A 16,316-nucleotide genomic window follows, 5' to 3' on the forward strand; every position below is an offset into this window, starting at 1 on the left:
TGGGGCAGGTGGGAGGGGTGGCGGATGGGTCCAGCAAGCACAGACCTTCACCCAAGAGAGTAGTGTTCGCGTCCCGTAAGATTCTAAAGCTAAACCCTGTGTGTTTTCCTAAACCTAACCACTTCCTTTTGTTGTCTAAACCTAATCACGTGTTTTTGTTGTTGAAGGAAAAAAACGTCAATTTGTGGTGTTGTACAGTGTTGTGAATTTCCTGTGAAAACGAAAGTGTATCTTGAAAGAAGACAATGCATGTAACAGGCAGAACCTGACACAGTGTCCCAGAACGTCAACAACCAACGCACCCAGGGTACTTTATAAGTCGTATCTGGACGTAGAAAGTCCATGACCCAGACGTCAATATGTGACGAGATCAGAGTGAGAATGTCCGAACATCCTAAGAACTGAAAGAAAAAAAGAAAGAAAAGCTTCACACTGTCATTGTGAGGATGACTGCACTGGTGGTACAACTGTCTGTAGTCCTCTGTGCCAGGTGTCAATCAACAGGCAGGTGTCAGTCATGGCGGTGACAGCTGGTGGACCGTCAGTCCATTTGACAGGTTTTATAGGGACAGGTTTGCCCTGCTGTCCACTAATAAGTACCTCTAGCAAGAGCCAGCAACCTGCTCTACCTTTTATTTCTTTATTAATCTGGTGCTTCTTTTTTTATCTCCACTCTTCTGTCTTTACAACCTCACATCTCTTTACCAGGGCTCCAAAACCTTGTCAAACATCAAACTAAAGGAATTTTCAGGCCCCATTTCCCTCAGATTCAAGGACTTAACTAGACATACTTTGAATCAAGGTTTATTGCTGCTACAACTGAGGATTTACATAATGAGAACTAGCAGGCTTTACTGAAGCTCAAAGTAAACAATTACAGAGAGAGAGGGACTTAAATGGATAAACACTTCTCATTCATGCTGTGTTACAGTGATGACAGAGTATGTGGTGTCTTGCTTTCTCTAACACAGCACAGCAAAACAATATAGAGTGTGTAAGTTGGGCAATAGAGACAGGAAATTTCTATTCTTGCACAAAATATATAAATTGAAGCACTTTCGATGACCCATGTCTATTTATGTCAATTATCAAAAACTTTCAAGGCCTTGATTTTTTTTTACCTCCCCTTAAATTAAAAAAAAAAGATTGCCTTCAAAGACTTATGGGAACCCTGCTCTACTCTTCAGTCCTGTGGTTTTGGCAAACTCCATATGCTACAAAACCAGATCAATCTCAATTGATATTTTTACCCCTACTTCTTGTTTTCGAGTGCCACCTTGCCTATCTGGCTAACCCTTCAAGACCCTGATACACTATCAGTATTCTGGGATTTACATCAACAGACGCAACAAGTATTGCTGGACATTGTGAATATGCCATCTTCTGCACTGGAGATTTCTCTTGCCTGGGCTACAGGCATCCTTTTGTGGTTGTCAGGACGCTCATGATTCATCAACAGCTTAAGTTTCACACTATCAATCAAACAAGTCATGACATAAGAAGAAACACTGCTTCATTACAAGGCAACTAGCAGTGCTCTGTAGGCTGACGTTAGCAAACTGTGCTCCTACCCTGCCAATCTGCACCGATAATAGAGGAGCGGTAACAAGTGCAGCAACTTTGCTGCTGGTCTTTAGTTAACACTTTCCCCACCAGAATATCATTTTTAAGTTGTCAGCCAATGGCAGCATTTTTAGAGACAGACAACCATTCACACTGACATTCACACCTGCGGGTAATTTAGAGTCACCAATTAACCTGCATGTCTTACCCTGAGAAAACCCACACTGACACGGGGAGAACATGCAAACTCCAGACAGAAGGGCTCCCTCCAGGGATCGAACCAGGAACCCTGAACTAACCACCATACCATTCCTTTTTTATCATCACATTTACATTTTTTTTCTCATTTCCTTTCTTCAGTTTGAATTGAATTAACGAAAATAATATTCTCCTCAAGGGTATAGTGGAACACATTGCCACGTTCAGTGATTGCTCAGCATTCTGTTGTCCTCTGTGGTGGTCTTTCACGGTCACTGTCATGGAGATCCCTGTTTCATGCCACCAAACTTGTTTGCTTCTTCGTCCAAATCGGATTCAGAATGTTGATCAAAACAGGAAATGTCAGAGTCTGAGTCCATCAGCATCTCCACGGCTTGCACAGCCATAAACTTTTCCATTGGCACCGGCATTTCCGTGCAGTTTACAAGCTGCTACATTTCTGTAAACATCTTCTTACGGTTTGCAGCGGATCTTCTTGTCTTCTTGAATATCTTGTCAATGGCGGGAAGGCGTTGAGTCATAAATGATGATCGAGTTAAATCTAAGGATTGTCACTTACAAATCATCAATAACGATGTAAGTTAACGTTAGCTAGCTGGCTAGTTTGCTACCAAGACCTCAGCATGATAGCAATTTATTTTGTTATGTTTGTTATATAAAGAAGGACCAAAATACATTAAAACGACATTAAACTAAGAAAATTTGTTGGTTATCATAGTTTTTTAATCTTTATTAACAAAGAAAATACATTAGTGGGTTTATTTTGTTGCTCGTACAGCCATCATGTCAATGATTTCTCATAACACTTGGTTTGAAGTGTGCCTCTTAAAAACTTCAGTTTGGAGGGCCATGTAGCCCTAGCACTTCGCCCTACCCCTCTATTCCAACAAGAGTTGGGCACCCTACCTCTAAACATGAACATGTACAACAGAGGGGTAAGGGTTAAGTGGTAGAGGCAAGGGATGTATTGGAATTAGGCCAAAGTCTCTATTTCCTACACCAGCTCCACTACAGAGTCAGTACATTGGATCCTAGTGAAGATCAACTTGCAGGTTGACAAGTGTCTCTGTGTCTCCAAGTCAATTCAATAAGCACAGGTAAAATGTAACACAGATCTGTTTAAAGTACATAAACCGTCACCCTGAGAAGTGAGAGGTACATCACAGCACATGAGCTGTGGTGAGGCTGAATCATTAGGACAACAAGGCCTGCCTGTAAAATGTAATACACGTAAACACATTTTTCTGTGAAACTCTGGCAAATTGATTACAAGATTTCATCAGATTGTTATTCAACCACCCAACCCAAACCTCAGCGTTGAAAGGATCGAGCTCTGATGGTGACTGTTTGAGAGGCCCAGCCGACTGGAACCTCATGAATCACCGCATCTGCCACCTTCTAGCAAACCACTTTAATCTGAGAGGATGGCAGAGGAACAAAGACAGAGGAAGTGAGTGAGAGAGGGAGAGAGGTGGTGGTGGGTGGGAGTGGGAGGGATGATAACCAGAACCAGACCATTCCCACGTCACAGATCTTTGCCAATTGCAGTTAACATAATGCAGAATTGTGGGAACCATTTAATTCTCTAACCTCATCCCTTCTGCTGTAATCACCCTATACATGACCTCTGGGGACTCCAGCTTACAATATTTCACATGAAGTTTGTGTCATATTTGACAATTTAACACCAACGTATTCAAAAATATGTGATCTATTTGCGTAAGTCCCTATGGTAAGAATTCCCAAAGGAGTCATGCCTCTTACTGTACTTCAACCACAGAAAAAAATGGGTGTATGAGACAGTCAGTTATTAAACCAGGCAGCAATTAGGCCTATACACGAGAGAAGGCAATGTGGACGGCCTGTCGATCCTTTGGTCCCTGACCAAGAGGAAGCCGGGATAATCACATAATGCATTCCCAGCCATGAGAGAAAATCAAGTCAACTGTAGAAAGTCATTTTGGTTTCTTTGGTTCCAATTACCATTTTAAAGGATGTTTTGGTAAAGCTGCAATAAAAATCTGTTTCGGTCATCAATTAAAATACTTGGGTGGCATATACACTGACATTTGAAAAGGCTTAGTGGTCGCTATACATTACTGTATATTTATGAGCAGCGCTCGCAGATGTAAAAACATTTAAAAAATATGTGACAGTGACACAAGCCACCAGCACACTTGCAAACATCACAATTCATTTTCAGCAGCCTTTTTTTATTCGATGGGTAAATAGACACATTTTGTGCTTTAACTTATCATAATGAAGTAAACGTTGATTGCACAATGTAATGGCTATAGAATAATGGCACCATGTCAGCCACTGGTACAGTCCCCTGGGAAATTTAAGGCTTGATTTACAGCACAAAGAAAGCGTGTCATCCATTGCGCAACTTGGTAGTTATTGGTAGCCATCCCCAGTTACCACAGAGTATCAATGTACATTAGAAAGCCCCCATTGTTGTGTAATACATTTGCCTGTCTATTATATTACAAGTTCGTTTGCTTCGTTCTGATAGTGGTACTTTCCCACCTAAGTGACGTCATCGGAGTTGCCACGGTAGCAAGTGGGCAACACGAGGTTTAGTTTCAGGTTTGTTTGCTGTGGTTGATACTTAGAGCAGAGGTTCCCAACTGGTGGGTTACGGGTCGCATTCTCAATGGACCGCAAGTGACTCCCAAACGTGTTAAGTTTGTAAGGAAAAAGCACTTTATTTTTAAATACAGAGAATTTCCGAGTTTTAATTTTGAAGTGCTGTTTCCTGCTGCAGAGTGAGGAGTAAGGGACCTCTTTTTGACGACATGGCCAACTGCAAGTATGATGCTGTGTGGACCTTGAACTAACGACTAAGGAGAAATCTGGACTCTGTGGCTGGACCAGTTAGGAACCAATGGTGTATAGGACAGTGTTTTTCCTCTCACATTTTTCGCCATTCACCTGTGCTTCCTTTGTTGTTTGTAAATGCTTTACTGTAAGTGTGATGCCATTGGCCCACAGTGGCCCCAACACTAACACTTGGAAACGCTAGCGAGGGAAAGCTGTCTGTTTCCACTTTAAAGGGTAATAAAAAAACAGTGGTAAATGTTATCGTTAAAGCTTGGATGAATAGTTTTATCTATGCATGAATTACTTGAGAAGAAAAAAGAATTGCATATTTATGTAGAGCCTTTCGCAAGAAAATTACAAACTACTCTACAATGTGAAAAAAGAGAAAGTCTGCCTGGAGCACAGTGCAGTCGGGTTGTCATTACCACACACTAAATGTTCAACTACCATCCTCTTTAAAAACCTGCAGAACATTTGGTTTAATTCAAATAATGAGGCCAATCAGTTTGCACCAGCATCTCTAGAGAAACCACTCATTATTTGTAATGATCAAAAGGCTGTTTTAATGACTAGGTTGAAACAAAGCGGATACTCTTTGCCACTGGCAAAACTTACAGACCACTGCAGAAAACACTCAGTGACTGGAAGACAAGTCTGCACTAAATGTGGTGTGGGGATTTTGGTTAGGTTCAGCCACTGAGTTAAGTTTCACCTGTAGCATGCAGTGTATGTGGCTTTTATGGTATATGTGTAAGCAGTGGATGCACCTTACACTGTATACTTTAGCACAACATCAATGGTATTCAACATCTGGAAAGTTTTTGTATATGTTGACTATAATATTAGATAGAGGCTGTGCAAGGAGTCAAATGTATGTGTACTGTTAATATGTATGACCTAGCTCTTGGGTCTCACACCTGGCTTACACACAGATCAGAAGCTTACACATTTAATTCAAAGTGGTCCAGCAGGAAGGCTCACTGCTGGTTTTGTATTGCCCTGAAATATATTCCCTCAGCTTTAAACAGCCTGCCCACTGCTTTACTTCCATATGTGTGCCGCCCCCAGCAGAAACAGCGGTACTGCCCACTGTGAGCAAAAGGAGTAACAGATAATGCAGTCTGACATGACTGGTGCAATAAAACTCATATTTCTGAGTTTTAAAAAGAAATCACTGGATAAAGATGAGTTTTGAAATTGTTAAGTGTTCATCTGATTTTCTTGAACGGCAAAATTTGGTTGATTGATGCAGCCGGGATGCTGCAGTGCAGTAATCAAAAGTGAAAAACATGTCTGAGGGGTGAGGAAACAGTTACTCATGACAAATTTCTGATTATGTATTCTCAAGAGGTTGTCATCTTAAGTTCTCATAGCTGTTTGAGTAAGGCCAAGTTGTTCAGACATTACAGTGTAAGGCGGAGAGCAGTGAGAGCGCAGCACGGCTTGACAACACACAAAGCCCACTCTGTCTCACTCCAGTTCCATGGCGGGAAAGCAGGAAGACTTCTGTCATTTCCCTGGATGATGGGAATCCTACAGGTGCATGCAGTAAGTGAATGACGATGATAAGCAAGTGACTGAACATTTAATTTCAGCCCGGCACAGCCATCATCGCTCTCTCACAAACAGTGCTAACCCTTTAAGCTGCAGGGACCGCTGTGTAGCCCCACTGATCTAGACTGTCCTTGCTAGAAGGCCATGTGGTTGGAACCTGACATTTTTATTCTGAAATGCTATCAGACGCAAAGATTAATACATTGCAGGAATTCAACATTTACCAACTTTTAATTGTTGATATTGCTGAAATTTAATTGAAGCTCGTATGACGAGCCAACACAAAGTAAAAGGGAAAAAAAAGAAAAGGAAATTAAAGTGAAATTATTTTATGGCACCTATACAACAGAAACTTTCACTGCAATAGCCTGACATGTTACCGCATTATAGTGCTGATTAACTGGAAGCAGGATGAAGAAGAAGGATAATTAAGATTTTTATCTATTGAAATTCAGCAAACTGATATTTTATGAGGAAATACTTTCATAATTCTTAATTATTACTTTCTTATTAGGATCAATATCTTTCAGGCAACACTGTCTCAATAATAAAGACTTGTAGTGTACATTATTATATTAAAAACATATTTATTATCTTATGATTTACCCTTAAATTTCTACAGTTCATGATTTCACTGTATAAAACCAGACTGTATAAAATAATTGACACAGTCACCGTGACATCAACCAACGGTTTGTGGACTCCCAATCTGAAGCACTGAGTTTGGCATGCTGGCCGTCACAATCTTGGAATTTTGGAGCCATTAGCGACCATATGTGGACAAGAGGGTGGAGCTGTGGAGGACCGAGGGGTGGATCTGACTGAGAGCCCAAGGACACTATCCACAGACAGCAAGCACACCCTTAATTATGTGTAATTTTAAGCCTTCACAAAATATTAACAGGGGAGTTGTATAAAAGGTCACTCTCTATACAGTTGTCATGAACGTTAAAATTAGCTATAGAGAACAAAACTGTTTTTACCAGGTTGTAAACACGTTTATTTCTGCTGCAAAATTGGGTATTTTAACATGGGGATCTATGGGGATGACTTGCTTTTGGAGCCAGTCTCAAGTGGCCATTAGAGGAACTGCAGTTTTTGGCACTTCGGCGAAGGCTGTATGTTTCAGCCGCTTGTGTAAAACCTCTCATCACAGAAACTCGTCCCATGTAAAATCAATGACACTTCATGGTTTGCAGCTCAAATCATGTGATTACTCTTAATCACAAAATGGATGATCCTCAAAGCTGCATGCTGTTTGTCTCTTGGGTAATAACGTATGATAAAAAACACTGATCAGGCAAATATTTTGCAAAGTAAAATCTTTATTTAGATCAAGTTGAAATTAACGTGCCTCATCTTGTGAGACACTTCACAACAGACATTTACCCAGATAATGTTTGAAAAACATTTACAGTGGTTCGCACATTAAAATTAATTATTAATCATTTTCTCCTTTGTGTATTTTTAATACATTTCTGAGGGAGCATTTATTATGTGTAAAATCAAATTAAATATTTATTCTTATATCAACTGATTGTCTTTAAAATAAGAAAAAAATGTAAAAAAAAAAATAAGGAAACAACACATATACAAATAAGCCTTTTAAGAATATTCTGCATTCAATAACTAAGCATGTTATCGTAATATTCTAGATGAAACCACTGACTGAAATATTCAGGATAGTTTCCTACTCTTTCACACTTTGTTTCACCCCCCATCATACGACGTCATGCACTCATCTGTAAATTATTTTCAGAAACTGATCTAGGCTTCCCTTTAAAGTACACCTTATTTATGGGATGTATAGAGGAGAGAGTGTGACATTCCTGTGGGGATTACTAAAGCAGCAAGCGCGTGTTGTGGGATTATCCAGGCGGCCACCCGTGGTCTTCAGCAGACATTTAGGTATCATCAGAATCATAAAAGACAGCAGAAAGGTCCAGATGTCAAAGGTAGAATGGTCAGATGAAGATCCTGAATAGGTCTCCATAGGTTCATTACTGTCAGTGTGAAGACACACTGTGATGACCTCAGGACCTAAAGCTGGTAGCAGAGGTAAAGGAAGAGGTGAGGAGGTGAGGACAGAGTGACAACATAACCTTATTAACCCTCTGCAAAAACACCCCTCAGGTAGTTTGAGCAACAGAACATCTACGGAATAAAAGAGCAGATGAAAAGGAGAGACGAGGGGGAGGTCAAATTATTGTTCGCAAAATGCTAGTTTAGAAAGTGGAAATGAAAGAGATGGCGCATAGTTTATTTTCGTAATGAAAAGAGGGAGGAAAACATCAGCAAGACATGATGAATAAGCAGCAACAAAGCAGCTTCGGTTCGTTGTTGGTGACACCCTGTTTTCTGGGTGTAGCCTGTTGTCCCTCAGTAGTTGTTACTCTTTCTCTGGTCTCACACAGAGCCAAGGCCGAGGGGCCTGGCAGCCAAATTCGAGCTCAGGGCGAAGTCAAACCCTTGAGAAATTGCTTCCATACTCCTGGTCCAGTTTCTCTACCATGATCTCCAAGTCATTAGCAGCACCAGCAGTTCCTGAGGAAGCACTGGAGGGCGTTAAGTGCCTGTTATCACATGACTGCTAACGCATGTAGGCAAAGTCTTAACAGCAGCTCCAAATGGAGGACGCAGTTTGTGAAAGATAGGGTCATTAATTATTCATCTTTTGATTTATTGAAGACAAGAGACAAGCAGCAAGTCTCCCATGAGAGCTGTGGCAGGTAATTGTCACAGTTAAAGCAAACCAGATGGCAGTGACATGCTCTGGCTTTCTGAGAATTGCTTTCTCAATCTGGGACGAAATCTGGCATCAAATCTGGGGACACCTCCAGGACACTGTTGCCTGGTTGTAACTGTTTTGGTTGTGTGTATTGAGGATAGGGTTGACTGGCCGAAAGTAGCTTGCCACATAGCTGGAGAGGGATCAAGAAAACCTGTTCATCAGAAAAGCCTTAGATTCAGGGCTTTAATCATGTTCATGATGAGTCCCGGATGTCATCTTTTCATTGGAGAGGGTGAAGCCAAGACAGAGAGACAGAGAGGCAAAGACAGAAGGGGAAACGAGAATAGACAGAGGGGGAAAAAGTGAGGGTGTATATAATTTGCACTAATAAAACAAACATCACATTTCAAATTCAATTTTTCAATCCTCAAGATGGAGGTGCATTTTGGGAAATACAGTTCAATATCTGAATATGAACCAAGGCTGAATAATGTTTCTGTGTATTTCACCCAAGAAGTTCAAGAAAAAGATGTGTGCAACAAAAGAAATCAGATACAATGCAGAGGCGAGGGTGCAAATGACAGAAGACGTGCATGGAACGAAAAAGCCACTGCTGTCAGTGCACAGTTGGACCAAGCGACACTACACACTGCAGTAATTTTCTGTCGTGTTTATTTGCCAGCCAACACCCAAATGTAAGCGGTGGGAGGATGTTCTGAGGGTTTTAGATTTAAAGGAGCTGTATGCAACATTCAGCGCATGTCTATGACTCAGAGTGTGGGATGGGATTGTCTGCACACGGCTCTCAACATGGAGGTGGCTGAGCTGGCGGCTGGCAGCTAACGGTGCTAACAGTGGGGAGGGGCAACAGGGTGGGTGTTATGCTTCTGCCACCATGGGACGGGACGGTAACCACCATATAAGCACAGTGTAGAGCATCAGTGATTAGTTTCACATGCACTAACATGCACATGTAGCCACACTGGCTGCCAAAACAAAAAACAGAGAAGCTCAGATTACGACAGAAAGAGAGGGAGCATGACTTCATTATCTGCTCAAAACACCATTACTTAACTGTATTTTGACATAGCAAATAGTTGTTTGCTGCCATATTAATGCTCTGAATGTCACATATAGACCCTTTCAAAGAAGTATCACTACAGCAAATGTAGGACAGGTACTGCCCGACTGCAACCACTGAATCTGGAGAAGCTACTGCAGTGTTAAAAATACTTCTAAGTTATTTGTGCATTTTCTGAATATACAGTAGATGTTGCTTTTAGACTTTTTTGCAGCTGAAGCGTAATGTACAAACAACATGCAATGTTAGTCTGAGCCCATCTATTCTGCTAAAAGGCAGCAGTCCAAGAACCTCCGGTCGTTCTATTGCAGTGCGTCAGTATGAGAAAACATGCAGCTGTTGAATGTGGAAAGACCTCACAACATTGTATGTATGAGCCGGATGTTTGGGAGACACCTCTGAAAATCCAAATATTAACAGAAGCTGATTCATATCTGCAACTCTGTCAGACCCACCAGTAAGTCCATCTTTCCAAAAGTCATGTTGTTGAGATGTTCACACCCATAGAGATGAACTCTAAATTCAACTCATGCTCCCAAAGGAAACTCAGAAAGTGTAAGACATTAAATGCCATAAACAATATATTAATACTTATTTTCTTTCTAGCTGAGCATATTATGGCATTTAACCCTTCCTACTTGGAGAGGAGACTATTCTTCTGCTGTGGTCAGAGGCAGCAGGAGGAGTATTTCATCTTCCAATCAGTAAGGCAATTAATGCTATAAGGTGTAAGATGAATACAACCATAATTGTGCAGAAATGTGCAAGAACTCAGAGCTTAAACTGTTGGATGCTGGGAAACGTGCATGTGTGGGCTTTTCTGTAACACCAATGACGACGACAAAATGATGATTCAACCTCCTTTAATGGGAACAGAGGAAGGAATGGGGATAAAAATTCGGTAGGGCACCCCACATCAGTTACTGTGGTGGTTTTTCAGAAGTTTGTCTGAGTGCAGAAAATGAAAAAAAAAATGATAGTTTAGGGGAAAAGAGAGAAATGTTTCACAGGGCCATAAAACAAAAAAGCTTGGAATGATTTCCTTGTATTGTTGTTAAAATCTGGTTTGAGGCCACATGGAAAAGCTTATTCTTCAATTGAAAGAGGAGCTGAGAGATTGTGTGTCATGTTGACACTATCTTAATATGAGCTACTTGAAAATCTGCAACATGTAATCTCGCTTTCCTATCTAAACTCCTCCAATGGTAAGTTTTGTCCTTGTTCTACTACTGTATGTGAAGAGAAGCTCCACAAAATTCCACTTGAAAAAAAACCACTGATACCCACTACCATCTGGCTTTTGTATTCAATGGGAAAGGTTACAATCTGTAATCACTCCCAGGACAAACGACACCACAGTAGCCTTGGGTATTATCAGCTCTAACTCTGATCGGCTTCGATCTGCAGTGATGGAAATACGTCACCAGGTCGCATGTGCTAATTTTGGTTCGGTTGTCGGCATGATGCAATGACAGGCTGCCACACATCGTCCGTCCCTATACAAATAGTTCTTGAACATCTTCAAAGTATAGTCAGCTCCGAGTTAGAAAGAGAGAGTGAATGGCTTCTACGCTGCTTTCTACTGTTTACTAACCTGTCTTCCAGCCCGTCCCTCTACCACAGAGTCATGTACACGGCTCTGGTCTACTGGCAATGGGAAAGCAGTCTATCACCTATTTTTAATGTGTTTTCCTGCATTTAAAAACCAACATACACAGGCTAATTTTGGTGCAAAAGGGGTATTAATAAACTAAAAAAGGTTAAGTAGGGGAAGCTGTGGCAAAAACAACTGATACCAAATAAGGTGACACAGCATTTGACTGACCTGCTGTTTTAGTCCTGATCAGAAGCCTCTGGGCTCGGGGTGGGAAGAAACCTACGCTTCCGCCTTGGTTGTTCATCTTCGTCATCAGAAAAAGTCCGGTCCAAAGAGATGCCCTGGCTCACCAGATTATGACCTGCATACAGTATGAACAACACACACACAGACACACACAAACACAGAACTGTTCAGAAACCACCTCTGATACCATGGGCCTCACTATACCTTTACTTTCTTTACAGTTTCTATGCATCTCTGATTAATGATGTCACTATAGCACGTCATTAATTTCTAAAAATCATGGCTCTGTAAATCAAAGGTACTAGATGATAATAACATTTCTTCTAAGGCTGGACCAGAATATTCAACTATTCATATACTCATCCATTGGGTGGGTATTAGGTTTTGAATTTTGGAATTAAAATATTTGTTGTATTTTTCAAGGAATGACAAAGATATTCTAAATAAATATAAATCTTACGAATATAAATGTCAAATCTTAAATTTGTTGGAGTTAATATGCTGTTTCTGCACTTCTGTTTCACAGCGCTTTGTCAGGCGTTGTGTCAGATTCAGAGCCTTTTATTATGAGCATTTATGTCAGTCTATAATTTATCCATGATAAGAAAAGTTGTCACAAGCTGCCCAACTGAAGGCAAAGAAAATAAATTATTTTATATGGCACTGAAACACTGAATCATAGTGCATATTAGACGTAGATGTGAGTGACTGCAGAATAACAGGATCCTTAAAAATTACTGCCTTTAATCAAACTGAAAGGCATGTTGTGGCCTTGTGCTGACCATCTTATAGCTGAGAAGGGAGAGGTGTCTGGCTGAGTCCTTCCTGAGTCATGTTAAGCATCCCCTGGAGACGAATGCCCCAAAGTGTCTGCATGCTTATGTCTTGTCTTGTTCCGCATTTTTGGGATTTTTGGTCTCATTACCAAAGCCCAAATTGTCCATCTTCATCGTTTAACTCCATCGTCCATTAGTGTCATTTGTGGCACTTCTGTGGCAGTCTCGGGGCATACTGCCTCAGATAACCTCTGTTAACCTTGGTCAGCTCCACACCTAAAGTCCCTATCAAGAATAGAGATCTGGCATTCCATGCAGGCACGGTCAGATACAATCGTTTCTATTCGGACGGACACTCAAACACACCTGTTTGCCCTTTCACACCACTACTGCTAGATTGATAGATTGAGCAGTTGTGTTGCATAAAAAGAAAAGCTTGGACGACTTGATTAGCTTTCTGATTAGGAGATAAAACTGTGGATAGGGAAGTTAAAGCAACCATTAATATCCACAGTGAAATATAGAGAGTGAGTCTGATATTACAGTCCACTGACAGTTAAAAACCCCCTTCTTACATTTCTATCCATTCCTTTCTTCCCTCTCCAACACTCCCTCATCCCTTCAGTCACACTGCCTCACTCCTTTCCATTCACTCCCCTTCCTCCATCTCTATCTCTTTTATCTCTAGTCACCCCATTGTGAGTGATATGTTTCCTGTGTTACCATCAGATGCTAAACCGGAGGGGATAGGTCAAAGAGAGAGTTTCTTCTTTTGTGTCCAGTCCTACTCTGTCATTACTCTCTTATCAGGCCTCGGCTATATGAAAACACACCTCGAGGCACAAGGGTTAACTGGGGCCAAGCATGTCAAAGGGAAACTGAGTAGCCCACTATGTCAGTAGAGTTTGGGTAGATTTCTAAATGCAAAGGAAACATCATTCTGCTGTTGTGCATACAATTTCTGATCTGGGTCAAACTTTGCAACAGCCAAATGGGTGGGGACCCAAGTTGAACACAACACATGCCAGTGAGGTCTCAAATTCACCATAGTTTACTGAATCTACTTACTGTATGTGTTTAGTGAATCTGTAAACACAAAAGATTGTTGTGTCTCATACTGTCTGTTTCACGTCCTCAGATCGTTGCAAAGGTGGCTATGGACTGATTGGTTGCTGGGGTTACCAGACTAAGGCTGTGCAATATCAACAAGAAGGAATAACAATGCATTAGGCAGCCATTAGCATACTGTAACAGCCATTGACATGGATTTATGGCTTGTTTCCACGGCCAAGTGATGACCAAGAGAGAAACGCCCAGAGATGGATTTGTTGGACAGCTGAGTTAGTGTAAATACTACAACAAGTTTAGGAAACACACCCATATTGTTAAAAAAACTGCAGACAGAGAGAAAATATGGGGCCAAATTCATGAGGGCACAAAGATAAGAGATAAGTGCCGACTAAAAACACAACAAAGCATTGTAAAACAGTTCTGGACTGCTAACAATAAAATGCTTGAGCCAAGACCCAACTGCGCAATCTACAACCTCCATCCATCTTCATTGAAGGGGGGGTGTGTGCATGTGTGTGTGTGTGTGTGTGTGTGTGAGTGTGTGCAGAAAATGAGAGCCAAACAGAACCTGCTGATGTCGCCATAGCATCAATGTGTTTTGCAACTGGAGGGGCTTGAGTTTGGCTTTGGACACAAATGTCTTTTGAGAGAGCGGTCAGCAGGTTACCCAGCGGATTGCAACTCATAGTACGTGGGGTATGACTCAGCATGATGTGACATCACGCCCGCTCTGCGTGATGCAGGAAGGGGAAGACCACCTCATGGCTGGCCGTGTTGAAGCAATCACAGCAGACTTTGCTGGGTGGGTTTATGACTCACTGACAAGTGTTTCCCAGAACCCGGCTACCCGAGGGTATATTCTCAACTTGTGTGTGCTTTTAAGTTTACATTCAAACCCCCTGCTTACATAATCAATTACGCTCAACTGTCAAGTTTATTAGACAGTAAAATCAGTTCAAGGAAAGCTAAAGCTCAAGAGTTTCACTTTAAGTCTGCATCAATACTGAGTCACATCGTGACCTATGACATCACAGGGAGTACCGGGAATGGGCGAAAAATTGCCATCGTTAATGTCTGCACACCCTGCTCCACCAAATCATGGTGCATGTATGTATGAGGAACACTGGAGCATGATGAGTTGTTGGTGTGTTTTTGTAACAGTAAATTTCTACAATGGTGACCTATGAAGGAGTCCCAAATAATGAAGCCTCTGAGGACTCCAAGGTTCGAAAGGGACAGTTCATCCCAAATTTTAAATACATATTTTTCCCCCTACCAGAAGTGCTATTTATCAGTCTAGATCGTTTTGGTGTGAGTTACCGAATGTTCAAGATGACGGCCATAATGGTGTCTGCCTTCTCTTGAATATAATGGAACTAGATGGCACTCTGCAAAAACAAACAGGTTACTCAAGATAATCCAGAGACCTTGCTGTGAGCAGTTTCATGGAGGAACTATTTTCTTTTTTACTGAACTACATCCGCCAACCATGTCACTGCACAGAAGGATGTGTGCATCTACTGCTAGCTCACATTGCACCTGCAAATTAGCTAACATTAAGACTCAGCTGAAGACAACACATCACTGTTTACATCTCACACTGTCGCAAGCCCCTTGTTTATGAGTAGATGCACACTACCTTCTGTGCGGTGATACGGTTGGTGGGTGTGGTTTGGTGGAGAGAAAGTAGTTCCTACATGAAACTGCTCACAACAAGGTCAGTGAATTATCTTTAGTAACCAGGTCATGATTTCTGGACAGAGACATTAATGTTGAGATTTTATTGCTGCTTTTAGCACCACAAGCCGAGTGCTAACTAGTTCTATTTTATGTGAGAGAATGCATCCATCTCTGTGACCGATATCTCCAACACTAACAACAAAACAATCAAAGAAAAATATAGCTTTGATTTCAAGCCCAGTTCAGACCAAAGATTTGCAACACGATGAGTTTAAACAGACAAATTCCTGCAATGCACCGTTCTGCAACGTTCTTAAAACCTGGCAGTATACACCAATGCAACTATGAGACAGTGTATCATCTCTATGCAATAACTCTCTGTACTTCCATTCTGATTCTAGCTTTTCAGGCTTTTTTTGTGGTTGAATCTGATTTGTAGCTTCTTAAAATGTGAATACAGATGTATATTACAGATACTCCACAGTAATATGAATAACCAGCGCCAATTAATCAGTCAATAAGAATGTGTGTGTGAAGGTGCATAAGAACATACAGCGAGCAGCAGCACCGTGAGGACGGAAACAGAGGGCTCAGAGGGGACAGAGCACCTGGTGCAGCAAGCGAACACACCGTCTGCGGTCATTTTGACTTCACTACAAGCCGATTGGCTGTACAAACAGGCGAAGTACTCCACATTCTAAAACCAGCCACCAGTAATTTGACCAGCGGAGTTGCAGGTGACACCATCAGCCAGCTTGAGTCGAGCCTTGACGGCCAGTTCTACCGCTGCAACTTTCTCTGCAACGTTCTAAAATAGTTCATCTCGTCACAAATCATTGGTCTGGACTAGGCTTTAGGGTGACATGTCCCTTTAAATTACTTCTGAAACATCCTAGTGTGTATTAAGCCTACTGTATGTGGCCCCATCCTCCACCCTCTCTAACTTACATGTGTTGTCTGGCAGCTTTGCATTTT

At 41.4% G+C, this 16,316-nt stretch overlaps 1 protein-coding gene across 2 annotated transcripts in view; it reads right to left on the bottom strand.

Annotated features, from left to right (window-relative positions):
* Positions 1-7,480: 7,480 nt before the first annotated feature.
* Positions 7,481-16,316, bottom strand: part of LOC125890844 (DNA repair protein XRCC4-like) — a 33,661-nt gene continuing 24,825 nt past the window's right edge. Inside the window, exons 8-9 of one of the 2 annotated variants that reach the window (XM_049579673.1) lie at positions 11,797-11,929; positions 7,481-8,205 (exon numbers count right to left, since the gene is read on the bottom strand). In XM_049579673.1, coding sequence (XP_049435630.1) covers positions 11,805-11,929 — 125 coding nt within the window. In that variant the 3' untranslated portion in view covers positions 7,481-8,205; positions 11,797-11,804. The remainder of the gene's footprint in view (positions 8,206-11,796; positions 11,930-16,316) is intronic. The other variant, XM_049579674.1, reaches the window with a different exon arrangement.

This window comes from Epinephelus fuscoguttatus, linkage group LG6, assembly GCF_011397635.1.
Source record: "Epinephelus fuscoguttatus linkage group LG6, E.fuscoguttatus.final_Chr_v1".
Classification (NCBI taxonomy): domain Eukaryota; kingdom Metazoa; phylum Chordata; class Actinopteri; order Perciformes; family Serranidae; genus Epinephelus; species Epinephelus fuscoguttatus.